Here is a 15,029-nt window from a genome sequence, read left to right as displayed (position 1 = left end):
CCAATAAGTACTTTTCTAAAATTTATCACAGAATTCATTCTGGAACAAATGGACTCAACTTTCTTGCATTCTCGTATCAGTTTTCTAATTCAAGTGGTTCATTTCCCCTGTCCCCTCTTTGCAGGGATTGTATTATGAATAATGAAACAATTGACCACTGCCTATTTGAATGTAATATGCTGACGTCTGCACAGCATACTTTGCATTGTAAACTGTTAAAGTGCTTCAAACACCACAAAATCTCACTATCAGCCAAGAGCCTAGCCGACTATTCCTGCCCACAGAGCATAGAATTCAATATCTATCATCTTGTATTTGAACTCCTTGAGTCGAAAGATCTACTGAAAGATATTTGAGAATATTTCATAAGTAAGAGACAACCAAGCCAGTAGCTCTGTAGCCCACAGAGTGAAGCAAAAGGAAAAGGGCTAAATAGTATCAACTGAAAAACCCGCCAGCTGTGAAATAGAAGAAGAAGAAGAAGCATAGGCATCTATCCAACACGAATGCGCCTGTCCCGGCGGTAGATCTCCGTGACATTTAAACATTTGCCTCTCAATTACTTGGACTCTCTGTCTTGGCTTTTCTCTGTCTACAATTAGCCATGTCTTGATGCAACCTATGCAACCTATTGTATATTGTAAAATACTTGATAACTTCAATTCCTCTGTACTGGGAAGCTTTCGAAGATTTTTGCACCGAATCCGACGACTTATCGTGCACTACTATTTTCGAAGAAATTGGGTACTTACTACAGAACTTGAAAACCTCAAGAGAGGATACTCCCATTGATGAGATCCTTCAGTGTCTTAAGGAAAAACTTGCCACCTTATCCCCGTGGTTGGAAATGTTTAAGAATTCCCGTGCATGCTCAAAAACCCACAAGTTTTGGAAACAGTACAAAGAAATGATACTAATTTTGTGGCAGTTTTTGCATAGTGAAAGATCTGGTGACTGGGATGGCCACCATGCAGGAGTGGGCCAAATACTTCCTTATTTAGTTGCATGTGGTCACTATAAATACGGGACTTGCTTGATTGAGTACCTGGCACATATGCAGGACTTACCCGCAAGGGTACATCGGGCGTTCTGCAATGAACTGTTCAATGTGAAGAGGGGAAAAGTCAAACTCAATTTCATATCCCTTGATCATCCGATAAAATCCACTATTAATTTGGATTCAAAAACGGAGGGTGGAGTGACAGGGATTACCATGAATGAGTTAGCACTTGTGAAGTGGACTTTAACTCTTCCTTTTTGTGCCTCAGTCTCAGCTACATTCAGTGATATGCTACACATTGTACCTCAAAGTGAGTTTCACACCGCTCACCACGAAGACAACTCTTCCTTCATCCTGCGATAGCAAATAGCTGTTGATAAAGTGAAGTCTGTTCTGGAGTCCAGGCTCAATCCTTTTCTATGCAGTGATAACGATTTGCTCAATATTCATACTCTTGAGACAGTCGATAGTGAGATTGCTGACAGTGGTCTTCTCGATGTGCGAGCTATTGGAAGCAGAGCGCTTGAGCGGTACTTGGATGGGGATAAAGCTGCTTTTAGCAAAGTGAAGGTCATGAATAATGAGCAGGCGAACCAGAAAAAGAAAATCCGGACTTTGAGTGCCGTAAATAGTCTCATCAATGTTGAACTTCAAACTGTCAAAAGGGTATTGGTGAGTGTTGACATTGCTGGTGACACAGGACTTCACCATCTGAGGAATTTAATTTCTCATGAGCTTCTCTCATATGCACCTTCTATATTTGAGAGAAGTGCAATTTCTGGGAAGGTTGTACTTCGGTCAGGAACCAAGTCAGCTCTTCTGGAGTATTTGAAAACAAAAAGTAGTTTGAATGAGTGGCCCGTTAACGTCGAGATTAGCAGTGAGTCGACTCACTCAAGGGTGGTAAACTTGATGCCGTACCTGAGAAGCCACCCGCCAACTGAATCGGAAACCATTGAGAGCTACGGAAAACGAACATTTTCTACTCTTGTGTCTTTTAACGGTGACATTAAAGAACTGCATGCCCTTGCAGATAGATATGATGCAATATTTGGATATTGTGACAAAGAAGGCAATATGATCTGCTTGAAGGACTGTGGTGGTTGCCACGAGCAGCGAGGATCTCCATACAAATTTGTAGTATCTCTAGGTAAACACTCAAAGCTAGATGATTGGAACTCGATACTATCAAATTCCAAGGCAAAGGCAAAACTGATTGAACTTTTATTTGACGAATTCGAAAACTTAGTCCATGTGCTTCAAGCAGGTTTAACTGTCTACCTCTCTGGAGGCTTTCAAGACCGGATGAGAGCAGTGATGCTCAGCAGAAGTGAAGTATTGATACAGACTTTGAACAGCGTTTGCGTTGTACCCATGAAGAGGCGAATACTAAAGTTGTGTTGCACACGTTGGACTGTTTGAAGAGGGGTATCGATATTGTGTATGTCGATGCGAATGACACAGATATTGTTGTCCTTTTGCTGTATCATTATAAGCTATTCCTTGGATACCACTCAAATTATAGCCAAAAAGCGTAATCATACGCTTTCGGGCTGTGATACAGTTGGTTTTATGTTCTCTAAAGGAAAAAGAGTGGTGGCTAAGGCTGTCGAGAAATGGGGACTGCAGGAACAGATTGCTTTGCTTGTGAAAGAGATAGAGAGGTCAAAGATCGATCCTTCTGTGCAAAAGTTTTCTTTGTATTTGCAAAAAAGTCATCGTCGCCGCATACGGTAAAGATCCACACCTTTTTACCTCTCTTGATGACTTGCGAGTATATTTATACCCTCGAAAGCGGGAGGTTAAAGTTTTGCCATCATCTGACGCTGCCTTTGAGTGCCATGCTAAGCGCGTTTACCTCCAGTTGGACATTTTTTTTACAAGCGAACCGACCAAAGCCGCAGTTTCTAGATCTCCTACAGTTTGGCTGGACATTTCAGGATGGTGAGGTTAGGCCAGTTGTGTCCACCCTTAAGGCATTCCCAGATGGTGTAACACCTGAGTAATACTCGTGCAAGGGCTGTACAAAAAAATTGTCCATGTGCGGGAAATAGACCTTGTGATTTACTTTGTGGCTGTGGTGGGAAATGTTTGAATGCTTCTTCTATGCTCTATAATTAATTCTTCTAGTTCTATAATTTTTGAAGTTTCTTCTATCTATAATTCAGAGTCAGATGGAAAAATTTGATATGCTGAGCTACTATCTTTTAAAATTTTCTTGTTAATAAGCACATTACGCGAAATAGTTAGCTGTTGCTATTAAAAGAGCATTCGAGTCTTTTTTGTTCATATTATTAGTAATTTCACTTAGGCATTAGCTTCAAGGTCATGTACGTAAATATTTCATTTGCGGGAAATAGACCATGCGACTTACTTTTTGGGTGTGGGGGGGGGGAATGTACGAATGTTTCTTCTAGCTATAATTTGGACTCAGATTGATAAGTTTCATATGCTGAGCTATTATCTTATAAAGTTTTTTTGCTAATAAGTTAATTCCATGAAATAGTTAGCAGTTGATATTAGAAGAGCATACCAGTCTTTTTTGCTCATATTACTAGTAATTTCACTTAGGGATGAAAAGATTTATCTTCAAGATCAAAGATTAGCTAGTATCTTGCCTTAGACCTTGCGACTTACTTTGTGGCTGTGACGGGGGGGGGGGATGCATGAATGCTTCTTCTGGCTACAATTCGGAGATGGATAAGTTAGCTATTATCTTCTAAATTTTGTTTGATAATAAGTGCATTACACGAAATAGTTAGCAGTTGTTATCAGAGGAGCATGCCAGTCTTTTTTGTTTATGTTATTAGTAATTTCACTTAGGCACGAAAACATATTTATCTTCAAGGTCATGTACGTAAAGTCCTGAGTTCATGTATGTATTAATGAGTATACTGTGCAGTTTCAAAGTATAACTATCCGTTACTCGCCAAATGCTTGAATATTAGAGCGTTTTATTTTTTTTTTTTTTTTGACGAATGAAAACAATAAAATTGCAAGTTTCAAGGTCATCAGCGATGAGCCCAACTGTATAGCAATGGCACTCATAATCAGCGGCATTAATTACCATAGGCTGCGTGATCATTGTTGAAAGTTTTTGCGAAGCATATTTTTTAACAGCAAAAAAAACATGATTTTTTCGAAGTTCGAAGACTAGCACCACCCGGCCGAGTATATAACGACCATATTCGTAATCAGCGCTATCGATTACCCCATATTCCGTTGTCAAACCTTCTGCTGCTCACTGATCACCCCCCTGTCACATTTTTGGTGAGTGGCTCTCTGACTAAAACGTCAGCAAAGGCTAAGTGAGTAATTGCAGCACGAGGAAATGAAGTTTAAAAGCGAACTAATACAAAACACAGTACTTGTTTGATTATATCAATAGTTACATGAATTCAATAAAGCACAAATAGCTTTTAAAGATTGCTATTTCCTACAAATGTCTAGAATAACATATATGGCAGAAATACAAGTAAGACATTAAAGAATGCTTAAAGACTCATCTAAAGGATTTTGAGTCTCTATATAGTAGGACACTACAAGAAGCAAAAGTGTTTTTTGGCCTATATTGAAGTTTCTCTTTAATAGTTTTTTAAAAACTTCCACTATAACATGACCACAGGAGTCACTAGCAGCTCATCTAAGTGTACTACGGAATCGTATATTATGTGATATATACATGTTTTTACACATATTCTTGTTATTTGAGACAAAAAACATAATTAAAGAATATTAATTTAAATTTTGTTATTAAGTTTTGGCCACTAAATCTTATGAAACTTTCAAACAACCTAGTCGAAATAAATAAAAGAACTAGCAACAAAAGTAACGAGGAAAACATAAAGTAATGATGAAAGTGAAAATGAAATCATTTTTCTTAGAATTGGTTAAGTAGAAACTTACACAACCATGTTATATATCTTAAAAAAAACTTAAGAATACAGAATTCAGTTTTTAATGAAAAACTCCCAAATGCAATTATGTAGGTTTTGGTAAAGGTGGGTGCCAAATTAAAAAAAAAAGAAGCATGGGTGAAAAAACGATAAAACAAACTAAAAAGCTATAACACCAAATAGCCTAAGAAGATGTATGCTCTCTTTGAAAGTATAGTTGCATTTGAGAGTCAACGGATTGTAGGTAAATGTGTGAATTTTGATAGAGGGAAAGCGTTTCAAGAATGAATTAAATAGGTTATTGATTTATTTTCAAGGTTCAACGTGGCAACACTGAAGAAAATGTGGCCCTACCCTTAAAACTGCGTGCTATTGAAACAACAGTTAGGAAAATTTTAAAAAACTGTGGTTTTTAGGCACGTATAGTCATCAGATGGATCCAAAGGAGAAAAAAGTTTTCTCAAGCCTATCACTGCTATTAAGCAGTGTAAATGGCAAAGAAGGACACTTCAAAACACTTCAACACTTCAAAGCAGATTTAAAATTGCAGCAAAATATGTTTTAATATTTATAATAATATTTAATATTTACGAGACGATGGTTGACACGTACAATCTGCATTAGAGAAAATGTGCAGAAGCGTCACAACTCAAAATTTAGCCCATGAACCAACTGTCTTTGTCGTTGAAGATCTCCAGTGAATGTAGAGAGGGTATTAGCAGAACTGAAGGCAAACTTGATTTGAGCTTTCATTATTGGCTTTTCTAAATAAAACTCTTGCATATTTGCTTTGCTTGTCCTTTATAAGGAAAAAGACGGCAACCGCAAATGCTTTCCAGCTAATGGCAAGAAAAATATGAACTTTATGAACCGTTTTTCTAAATTATGACCCATTTATGAACCTAGGTTAAAAATATGAACTTTTTTCATAATTATGAACCCAGTGGGAGGACTGCAAATGACAATATTCAGGTACTTTGGATTTGACCCAAGGGGCTTTATGCTTTTCTTCTTTAGCACAAATTGAAAAAAAAAAATCAATCAGAGCAGGAAATTGCTCGATCAAGCGGCTTGCAGCTTGTTCAATGGTAAGCCAACTCATGGGGACATGCTATACGAATTTATGTCACAAAACACAACTTTTAGCCATTACTGGCTAGAATCGTCATAACAAGCAGACCATCCACTGAATGACGTTCACAAACAGTTGTCTTATCAGATCGCTATTCAAATGGAAACTGCCCATTTCTTCCTGTTCATGTTCCAGCCCCGTACCATTGAAAACAGTGCACACAGGAAATTGCAAGAATATCTTATCCACACAAACCACTGACATAAGTGGGACTTATTGAGATTGCATTTAGGTTTTGTATTAGCCGAAGGCATTTTGAAGTACTTGAGTCAGGCTGGTAACGATATTTTTCAAAGTTTGGTCTTGTCGGGAGGTCGGGACAAGAGTTCATTACTCGGATTGCCCCGCTATATCGGGAAGGATGGCAACACTACCTCCTCTCGCACAGATGCTAACAGAGGTATAACATTATTTCTTTCTTTTATCTTTTCGTCTCTTTTAATCCATTTATTTCTTTTTTCCTCACTGTGCTAATTTGTTAATTTAATCTTTCTTTTTTTTACACTAGAGTGCAAATTTCGGAGTTACACTTCTGAAAGCTGTTAATAATTTTTTTTATCTTTCTATAAAAACAAATTTACTTGCCTCTGGGAAAACATTTTCGTCCTTCCACTCCAGGAGTTCCAAGTATGCACAAACCAATGTCATATTATTGATGGTTCGCTGGGATGCTCCCTCTGGGAATGTATCTGGCTTTATATTTCGTAATAACCATTGTCGCGTGTACTGTAGTCCATCTAAAAGTAGTTTAACAAACAGTTACTTTTCGCACGGTAATGTAGCATCCTTTGCGGACAGGTAAATTTTAGCAAATTACAATTTTGCACATAGAAACTATTAAACATAGTCAACGTAGAAACTATTTAAAAACGTAAATAGCCGTGAGTGTATTATTTTATGGTGAACTATTGATTCCAAATTTTTCTTCAATTTCCATTCTAACAAAGATACTGACAGAGGTATATGAATTTGACATAGTACACAGGCTTTACGGACACCCTGTATGCGTATATATATATATATATATATATATATATATATATATATATATGATATATATATATATAGATATATATGGATATATAGGACTAACAGAATTCCTGGAATGAGGATTTCACTAATTTTTTTTTTTTTTTTTTTTTTTTTTTTTTTTGCATACATTCAATGATTTTCATCCGCACTCGATAAAAAGAGAAGGAATATACACAAAAACTTCAAGGCCCTCAGATTAGGCTTAAAATCTTAGCCCTATTCTGTTCGTCAAGTGTTTGAGCGATAAAGTTTCCCAGACTGTGGTAGCACAAGGATGAAGTGGCACAAATTAACTGAATATGACAGTGAAAACTGAAAAACGAGTCATATAGTACCATAAAGATAAAGATAAAGAAAACTGACCCATTTCTGTGGATGCTTGAATTGTGCAGGCTGATCTTAGTTTTGGAAATTTTTTGAAAAAACTAAATTTCAACAGGGGGTGGGGGCAAACTGGGTTTGAGGCAAAACGAGGTCTGAGAGGGCGGTCGCCCCTCATGCTTGACTTACTTAACCCTCTTGCTCAGCAGGGTCGCCAGTGTAAAGGGACCTGGTTGACAGCGCTGTCAGTCTTCTCCAAGCAACCCTGTCCAGGGCTAAGGATGGGGCCTCATTTGGGTCGATGTTGCGGTTGAAGAGGCGTTGATTTATAACATCAGCCCATCTGGTGCGCGGCTTCCTTCGAGGACGTTTCCAGACAATCGAGGGATTGATGTCCGATATGATCCTTGCAGGGGTAGTTGGCGGGAGGCGGAGTAAGTGGTCGTACCTTAAAGAACGAGCTTCTACTTGGGTGGAGAGGTTCGCTAACTTGAAGGTCCTCATGATCTCAGTATTGCGGATCTTGCGATACCATTTGAAGCCTTCAACTCGACGCAGGTGTCTAGTTTAGATGGCATCGACCTTTCTTAGCTGTGTCTGGGTTATCGGGCATATCTCAGAAGAGTACAGTATGATGCTTGTCACTGTGGCGTTGTAGATATGGGCTTTTGTAAGGCGACTAATTTGCGGTTTGTGGAAGACTGCTATCAGAGCCGTCCGAACACAGAGTTTGCCTTGGCTTATCTGGCTGATATTTCAGCGTCCAGTGTGCCATTTGATGATATAATTGATCTGAGATAAGTGAACTGCCTTACCACGTCAACAGCTTGGCCGTTGATCGCAACAGTCAAGGGTGATACCGATGCGGTCTCTATGGGCATGATCTTCGTTTTCTTCCATTTGATTTGCAGCCAACTCCGAAGGCAGTGGAGGAGAGCGTCTCGAGTACAGACTTAAGTTGGTCGATATTTTCGCTAAGGACGGCTACATCGTCGGCAAAATCAACATCAGACAAAGTCCTCCCGGCATAACTTATGCCAAAAGAGTGGACACGGTGTGTCTCGTTCAAAATGTGGTCGATGACGCAGTTAAATAGCTCAGGTGCAGCAGCGCATCCTTGCCGTACACCATTTTTGATGGGGAAGGAAGAAGAAAGCTTCCCTTTAACAAGGACGGCGCTTTATGTGCTGCGGTAGAGTTTTTTGAAGAGGCTGACTATCTTTGTTGGTAGGCCCGCAGCTTTCAGGATTAGCCAAAGGAACTGCCTGTCAACAGTGTCAAAGGCAGAACGGAAGTCAATGAAAGCTATCTAAGCTTTCTTGTTGAATTCCAGTGTCTTCTCAACGATCTGTCTGACCGTATGAATCTGTTCAGTTGTCAGTATTCCTGGCATGAATCTGGCTTGTTTGGGGTGGTGCAAAGCATTTAGAAAACTTATTGCACGTTTCAACAGGAGTATTGCAAACAGCTTTCCAGGAACAGAGAGTAAGGTGATACCACGGTAGTTGCTGCAATCTGTCTTGCTGCCCTTGCGCTTAAACACTGGCACGATGATTCCTTTCTTCCAGTTTGACGGTATAACTTCAGAGCACCAGATTATGCTGAGCACCATCTGCAGCCAAAGTATCATTACAGGGCCTGAAGCAGCTCTGAAGCAATGCCACAGGTGCCAGCGGCTTTATTGTTTCTCAGTTTCCTTACTGCGGATTTAATCTCCTCAGGAGAAAATTCGGCGCCGTCGGGAACAGGGGTAGCTTCTGCAGCAGCGGCATCAAGCCCTGGGTCAATGCAGTCGGGCAGATCTGACTTTAGCAGCTTATTGAAGTATTTTTCGCAGAGACGAACACATTGAGACTGATCCTATATAGTTCCTCCATTCACTGCTTTCAGGCTTGTGGACGTCATGGCGTGTTTGCCAGTCAGCTCGCGCAGGATCTTGAATGCTGCACCTATGTCTTGCTTTTGGGCAGCTTGCTCAAGCTCAGCGGCTTTACCCGCAATGAAGTCTTTCTTGTCCTCGTGAATCAATGAGTTGCGTAGTTTGTTAAGCTGTTTGTAGAGTGTCATATCTCATCGTAATCTCGCTCACCGTCTCTACTCAATTATTTCAAACGTCTGGTTGCTAATCCACTCTTTCTTCTTTCACGGGTTTGAGCCGACAGCTTCGGTAGCTGCTCTGAAAACATCGTCTTTGAAAGTGGTCCATGCTGACTCGCTTTCTAAACACAGCTGGAGAGCCTCGAAGTGGTTAGAAACTTCAACCATATACCGCTCGTGAACTGAGGGATCTTGCTTCAGTCGAGAGGTGTCTATCTTCTTGGTGAATGTGGAGTTACTCTTATTGGCCCTCAGCCGGGGTTTTATCCTTGCAGAGACGAGACGAAAGGTCGGCATTGCCGAGCTTGGTACCTCGGTATGAGCGGCAGTTCTGGACGGAAAGCCAGCGTCGTCAAACAATGATCTAGTCAAGCATGTCTTTTGTCCTGCCATCATTGCTTTACCATATGTACTTCGCAATTTCTTTTCCCACAAACCAGGTATTTGTGACTGATAGAGCGTGGGTGATGCAGCAACTGAGCAGCCGCTTACCATTATCATTCAGAGTGTCAACTGTCACGGGTCCAACAGCAGCATCGTACAGACCAGAGCTGTTAGCCACACTAGCGTTAAAATATCCTAGGACTAGGAGGTAGTCGTGTGGAGGTATGGAAGAGAGCTCGGAGGACAGTACCGCATAGAAGTCTTTCTTATCTTCATCTTAGGCCTCGTTTGTCGGTGCATAGCAGGTAAGAACAGTTATCTTTCCGTGCTTGCCGTCGATTCTCGCTCTCAGTAGACGTGGTGAGATAGGCGTAAATGAAAATAAGGCTTTCCGAGCGAAATTGTTGAGAACAAGGCCGACTCCCCCTCTTCTTTGGGGTCCACCAGACCAAAGCACTGACCGCCCTTCTCCAATATCTTCTTCGCCGCTTCCCGTAAGGTGAGTTTCTGTTATTCCTGCGACCGTCACTTTGTATCTTCTTAGTTCATTTGCTAAGAGAAGCTTAGAACCATGCTGGTTCAGCGTCAGGGCATTCCAGGTGGCGACATTAACGCCACCTTCGTCAACGATGCTCAAAGGGATACGTCCTTGGGCAGGCATGGGTCCAATTGGGATGGTAGATGGGGCATCAAAGGCTGTATATTCATTTCCTTTCGTAGCAAGTAATTTCAGGATGAGGGGTGCGACCCCAAACTTCCAACGGTGCAATTAGTTTTCCGGTGGCTCTCCGGATATCTAGAGGCACTTGAAGTCAGCTCTGCATGCGCCATTAAGGCATGGGAGCAGACTTCGGACGAGCACCATTACCTCCACCAGAAAAAAAACTTTTTCAGTCCTAGAACTAGCAAACATGGGCCCTGAATCCAGATCCCAAAAAAGTACTTCTCTGGGTACCGAAGTTCTGATTTTAGTGACAATTGAGTGTCATATGGATAATCTAGTTAGTTTTTTTGTAAGAATTATTTATTCGAGAACATCCAAGAAAGGAGAAAAAAATTACCTTCTTGAGTAGTAAGAAAGTCCTTGAATTTCTGTTTTTCATATTCTATACTTTGGCGTTGAATTTCTGGTCGAAAGGCTTGTATAGTAAAATTTGCGAAATCCATATGCATAAGCTGTAAAGCATCAAACATTCCTCTGAAAAATAAGACAAACAGAATTGTATTGGGAAAGATATCTTAGGCGAACTAATTCTAATAAATTTGATTCAGTAAATAACAACACATGAACTAATGAATTGGGTCAAAACTAATATATTTTATTGCAAAGAATATCAACGAAATTAGAAATATTTACGTCATACATGCACAGGGGAAGGGAGAATATAGGGAGGAATCCCACAAGATAGATTCAAAGTAGTCTTCCTAGGAAATTAAAATTTTTGTTATATCTGTTACTGTGAATGTCCGAAATCTGATTAATGTCGCCATTCATCAGCAAATGACCGAAATTCCATTTTTCCTACTTGGATTCAATTAGCTCTGCGAATCAGCTTTTTCAGTCTTATGCAAGCTTTGATGGTAAAACTTAAAGTTAGGTTAGATTAGGCTACAAACTTCAGAAATGGGTTAAAAACCTAACCTATCACCATCAAATCTTGCATAAAAGTGAAAAAGTTGACTAGCAACGCTGACTAAATCCAAGTAGAAAAAAAAAGTATTTCGGAGATTCACCGGTGAACCTCGACATTCACCAATGTCGGACATTCACGGTATCATATCTACTTTCAAACGAACTCTGTTAAATTTTCAATGATTCCTTGTTATACGTATTTTAAATACGCCAATAAATAAAATTGTCATTTTTTAAGTGATTTTTCGATTCAAAATTTTCAGCCACAATACCTATAACAAGTCACTGTTGGGACTATTTTTTCGACAGCCACAAAGATCACTTTTTTTCGGAAAAAGGTGGGCAGCCTCATCTCCGAATGTTGAAAAATATTTTCTTTTCTTCTGTAGCTCCAAAATCTTTGGGATACAAGAGCCCAAGAAGACTTTTTTTTTCTGTTTATCCTTATCAAAACTAATTTTTTATGACAAGAATTACAGACCTCAATGATATTGTTCTATTTCTACAAAAATGCTTGCTACACGCCATGCATCTCCAGACAAACTTACGATTACGATTTCCTCGAAATGGAACCTCATGAAATGATATTTTAACCATTTTTTTACTACCAGTTTTTATAAACAGAGTCTTACTACAGCAAGCTCTTATCATTCCTTATCTTGGCTAGACAGGGGAGGAAACATCCCATAGTTAAACAAGAAAAGTTGGTCTCTATTACGCTTTAGTTAGCTAAAGAGAAGCATCATTGCTCATAAAATGTAGAAAATGGGGAATGAATTAGAATACCAGCTCCTTAATGAAACAGGTTTTAAATCCCTTGATTAACTTGTTGAAGGTAGTAGTTAGCCTAAAATCCTTGTTTTGATGCAGTTCAGTTTAGGACGTGGACGTCCACGCCATTCAGTTTTTGGGTTTTCTCATTTGAAAAGTCAGGTGAAAACTGGCAGTCCAGTCAGAGATGAAATAATTAATGAATTAAAGAACAATATTGAAGCTGCAATTACGAAACATGGCAAACAAATTGCCAAAAATCATTTAATTCAGTTCGGTTTACAATAAAATTAAATAATTATGTTCACAGCACAATCAACTGCTAAAAATATTCCACTAATGAGTTTTAAAAAATGATTAAAAAGGATTAATGGTCGTTTAATATTTAATGAATAGATCCGTTAAAGGATTTCGCAGTTTCAACTGATACCAGCCAACACACTCATGATGACATTTGAGTAAAATTTCATCTAAACAAAACCAAAGTAAAGCATTTGTTGTTTTTGTCACATAGAAAAATGAAAACAACAACATATTGACGACAAAAACATCACGCCAAACCTCAGGATAGCCCTTAAGAACCTTAGAACCAGTCACAAGAGGTAATAACCACACACTAGCCTATATCAGAATGAAAGATAATGTCAGGAAAAAGCCTATGGCTCTAACCGAAGAAGAAGACTATATTTACGTTGCCTAGGCAAGTGAAGTGTTGTAGCAACCCTTTGACGGCTTCGCCAGCAAAAGGGTTACGCGGGCAAAACAATTTTTTCAAAAATCCAAGATAGAGATTTAAAAATATTTTATTGAATTGGTAGCCAGTTGAACCTTAAATATATATATATATATATATATATATATATATATATATATATATATATATATATATATATATATATATATATATATATATATATATATATATATATATATATATATATATATATATATATATATATATATATATATATATATATATATATATATATATATATATATAAATAATTTCTGAGACCACACTGGCTAATCATGATAAACAAAAATCGCGAAGAAAGGAAACGAGGACAATTAACAGCCAGTGAAAAAATTGAAAAATTATGCAAATATTTCGGTCAAGAAATATTTTTCAATTTTTTCACTGGCTGTTAATTGTCCTCGTTTCCTTTCTTCGCGATTTTTTTGTATATATATATATATATATATATATATATATATATATATATATATATATATATATATATATATATATATATATATATATATATATATATATATATATATATATATATATATATATATATATATATATATATATATATATATATATATATATATATATATATATATATATATATATATATATATATATATATATATATATATATATATATATATATATATATATATATATATATATATATATATATATATATATATATATATATATATATATATATATATATATGCGTGTGTGTGTGTGTGTAATGTACTCTTAAATGAACCGGAAAGAAAATATTAACTTTGAAGCCAGTTGAGCCTTAAATCGGTATACATGTAATGTATACCCTTAAATGTACGGAAAAAAATTAAAAAATTTTAGCACAAATATCTAGCCTCTTGCTTCGGTTTTATTTCTCCATTATCGATTATTTTCCGTAAAAATTGCAGTGGAATCCTAAGAAAAGATTTAAAAATATTTTATTGACTTTGCAGTTCAACTTGATAAATCATCATTTGTACTATGAAGCTATTCCTAACTTTTCAAAATCATGTTGCTCCAGCTACTCTTCACTATAATAATTTCAAAACTACGTCACTATAATTGCATTATTATTTAAAATCGTAGCATAACCGCATGCAGATTCATTTTCTTACCCTCAAGGGTTTCGGAAACAAAGGAAATGTTGATAAAATTATTATTCTTAGCCTAAAATGCATATCAGGAACCAATAATAGATACATCCATTAGGAAAAGCTGCAAACCCCACACTGATGAAAATGATCACGGTCTAATAGTTAAATGTTATTTTTGGCTTTAAATGGTCCCACACTTTCAAACCACGTGTACAAAATTAAAGTTGTTAACCCCTTGAAACATTTTAAATAGTATATTTCATGAAAGAGCTAGAAAATCCTGATACAATATTGTCGAGCCTAGCTGGTACTATAAAGCTATCCATCGCTTATTATAATCATACTACTATAGATGGACGGTGTCAAATATATAAGAAAGACATACCAGTCAGTAGAAGCATCATGCCTGAAGACGACAGTGGTCTAACAACCAACTCTTAATTAAAACTCCTTTACTTGTCTTTGAATTCTGCTTAAAAGGCAGCCTAACTTGTAGAAGTTTCTAACCCTTAACCAACAACATGACCATGTTCTAATAGCCTATTTATACTTGCACACCCCCACTCTGTAGTGGATATGAAACCAAAATTTTCGTACTTTCAAATGCATCAGAAGTCAGTAATAAATAGGCCTACATCAACTAGCGAAAGATGCCAACCCCTCGTTGCAAACATGACCAAGACATAACAGCCAATTGTTTTTTTTCAAAAGTCCCTCACTTGCCTTAAAACTTGAACCAGATTATTTTTCTTCTGTGTACCACAACATTGAAGTTGTCAACCCTTCGAAGTTTTAGTCAAAGACAGGAAGGGTACATAGCTATCCAAAATGCAATGCCATTTTCACGACCACGGCCACCATCCGGCCTGAAGTCCATACTTTCCGTAAAAATCGTGGAGGTGAAGACCT

General features: G+C 37.7%; 1 protein-coding gene and 1 pseudogene across 2 annotated transcripts in view; one reads left to right on the top strand and one right to left on the bottom strand.

The window, feature by feature from the left end:
• Nucleotides 1-15,029, bottom strand: part of LOC148954875 (T-complex protein 11-like protein 1) — an 89,387-nt gene that overhangs the window by 19,323 nt on the left and 55,035 nt on the right. For both annotated transcript variants that reach the window (XM_089098984.1, XM_089098988.1), the window contains exons 7-8: nucleotides 10,924-11,060; nucleotides 6,614-6,765 (exon numbers count right to left, since the gene is read on the bottom strand). In XM_089098984.1, the coding sequence (XP_088955110.1) occupies nucleotides 6,614-6,765; nucleotides 10,924-11,060 (289 nt within the window). The remainder of the gene's footprint in view (nucleotides 1-6,613; nucleotides 6,766-10,923; nucleotides 11,061-15,029) is intronic.
• Nucleotides 674-3,121, top strand: LOC148954876 (uncharacterized; annotated as a pseudogene).

The sequence above is a fragment of the Artemia sp. Qi Xiang Cuo genome, chromosome 2, assembly GCF_049724085.1.
Source record: "Artemia sp. Qi Xiang Cuo chromosome 2, ASM4972408v1, whole genome shotgun sequence".
NCBI classification, from domain to species: domain Eukaryota; kingdom Metazoa; phylum Arthropoda; class Branchiopoda; order Anostraca; family Artemiidae; genus Artemia; species Artemia sp. Qi Xiang Cuo.
This window is presented reverse-complemented; position numbering and strand designations above follow the sequence as displayed.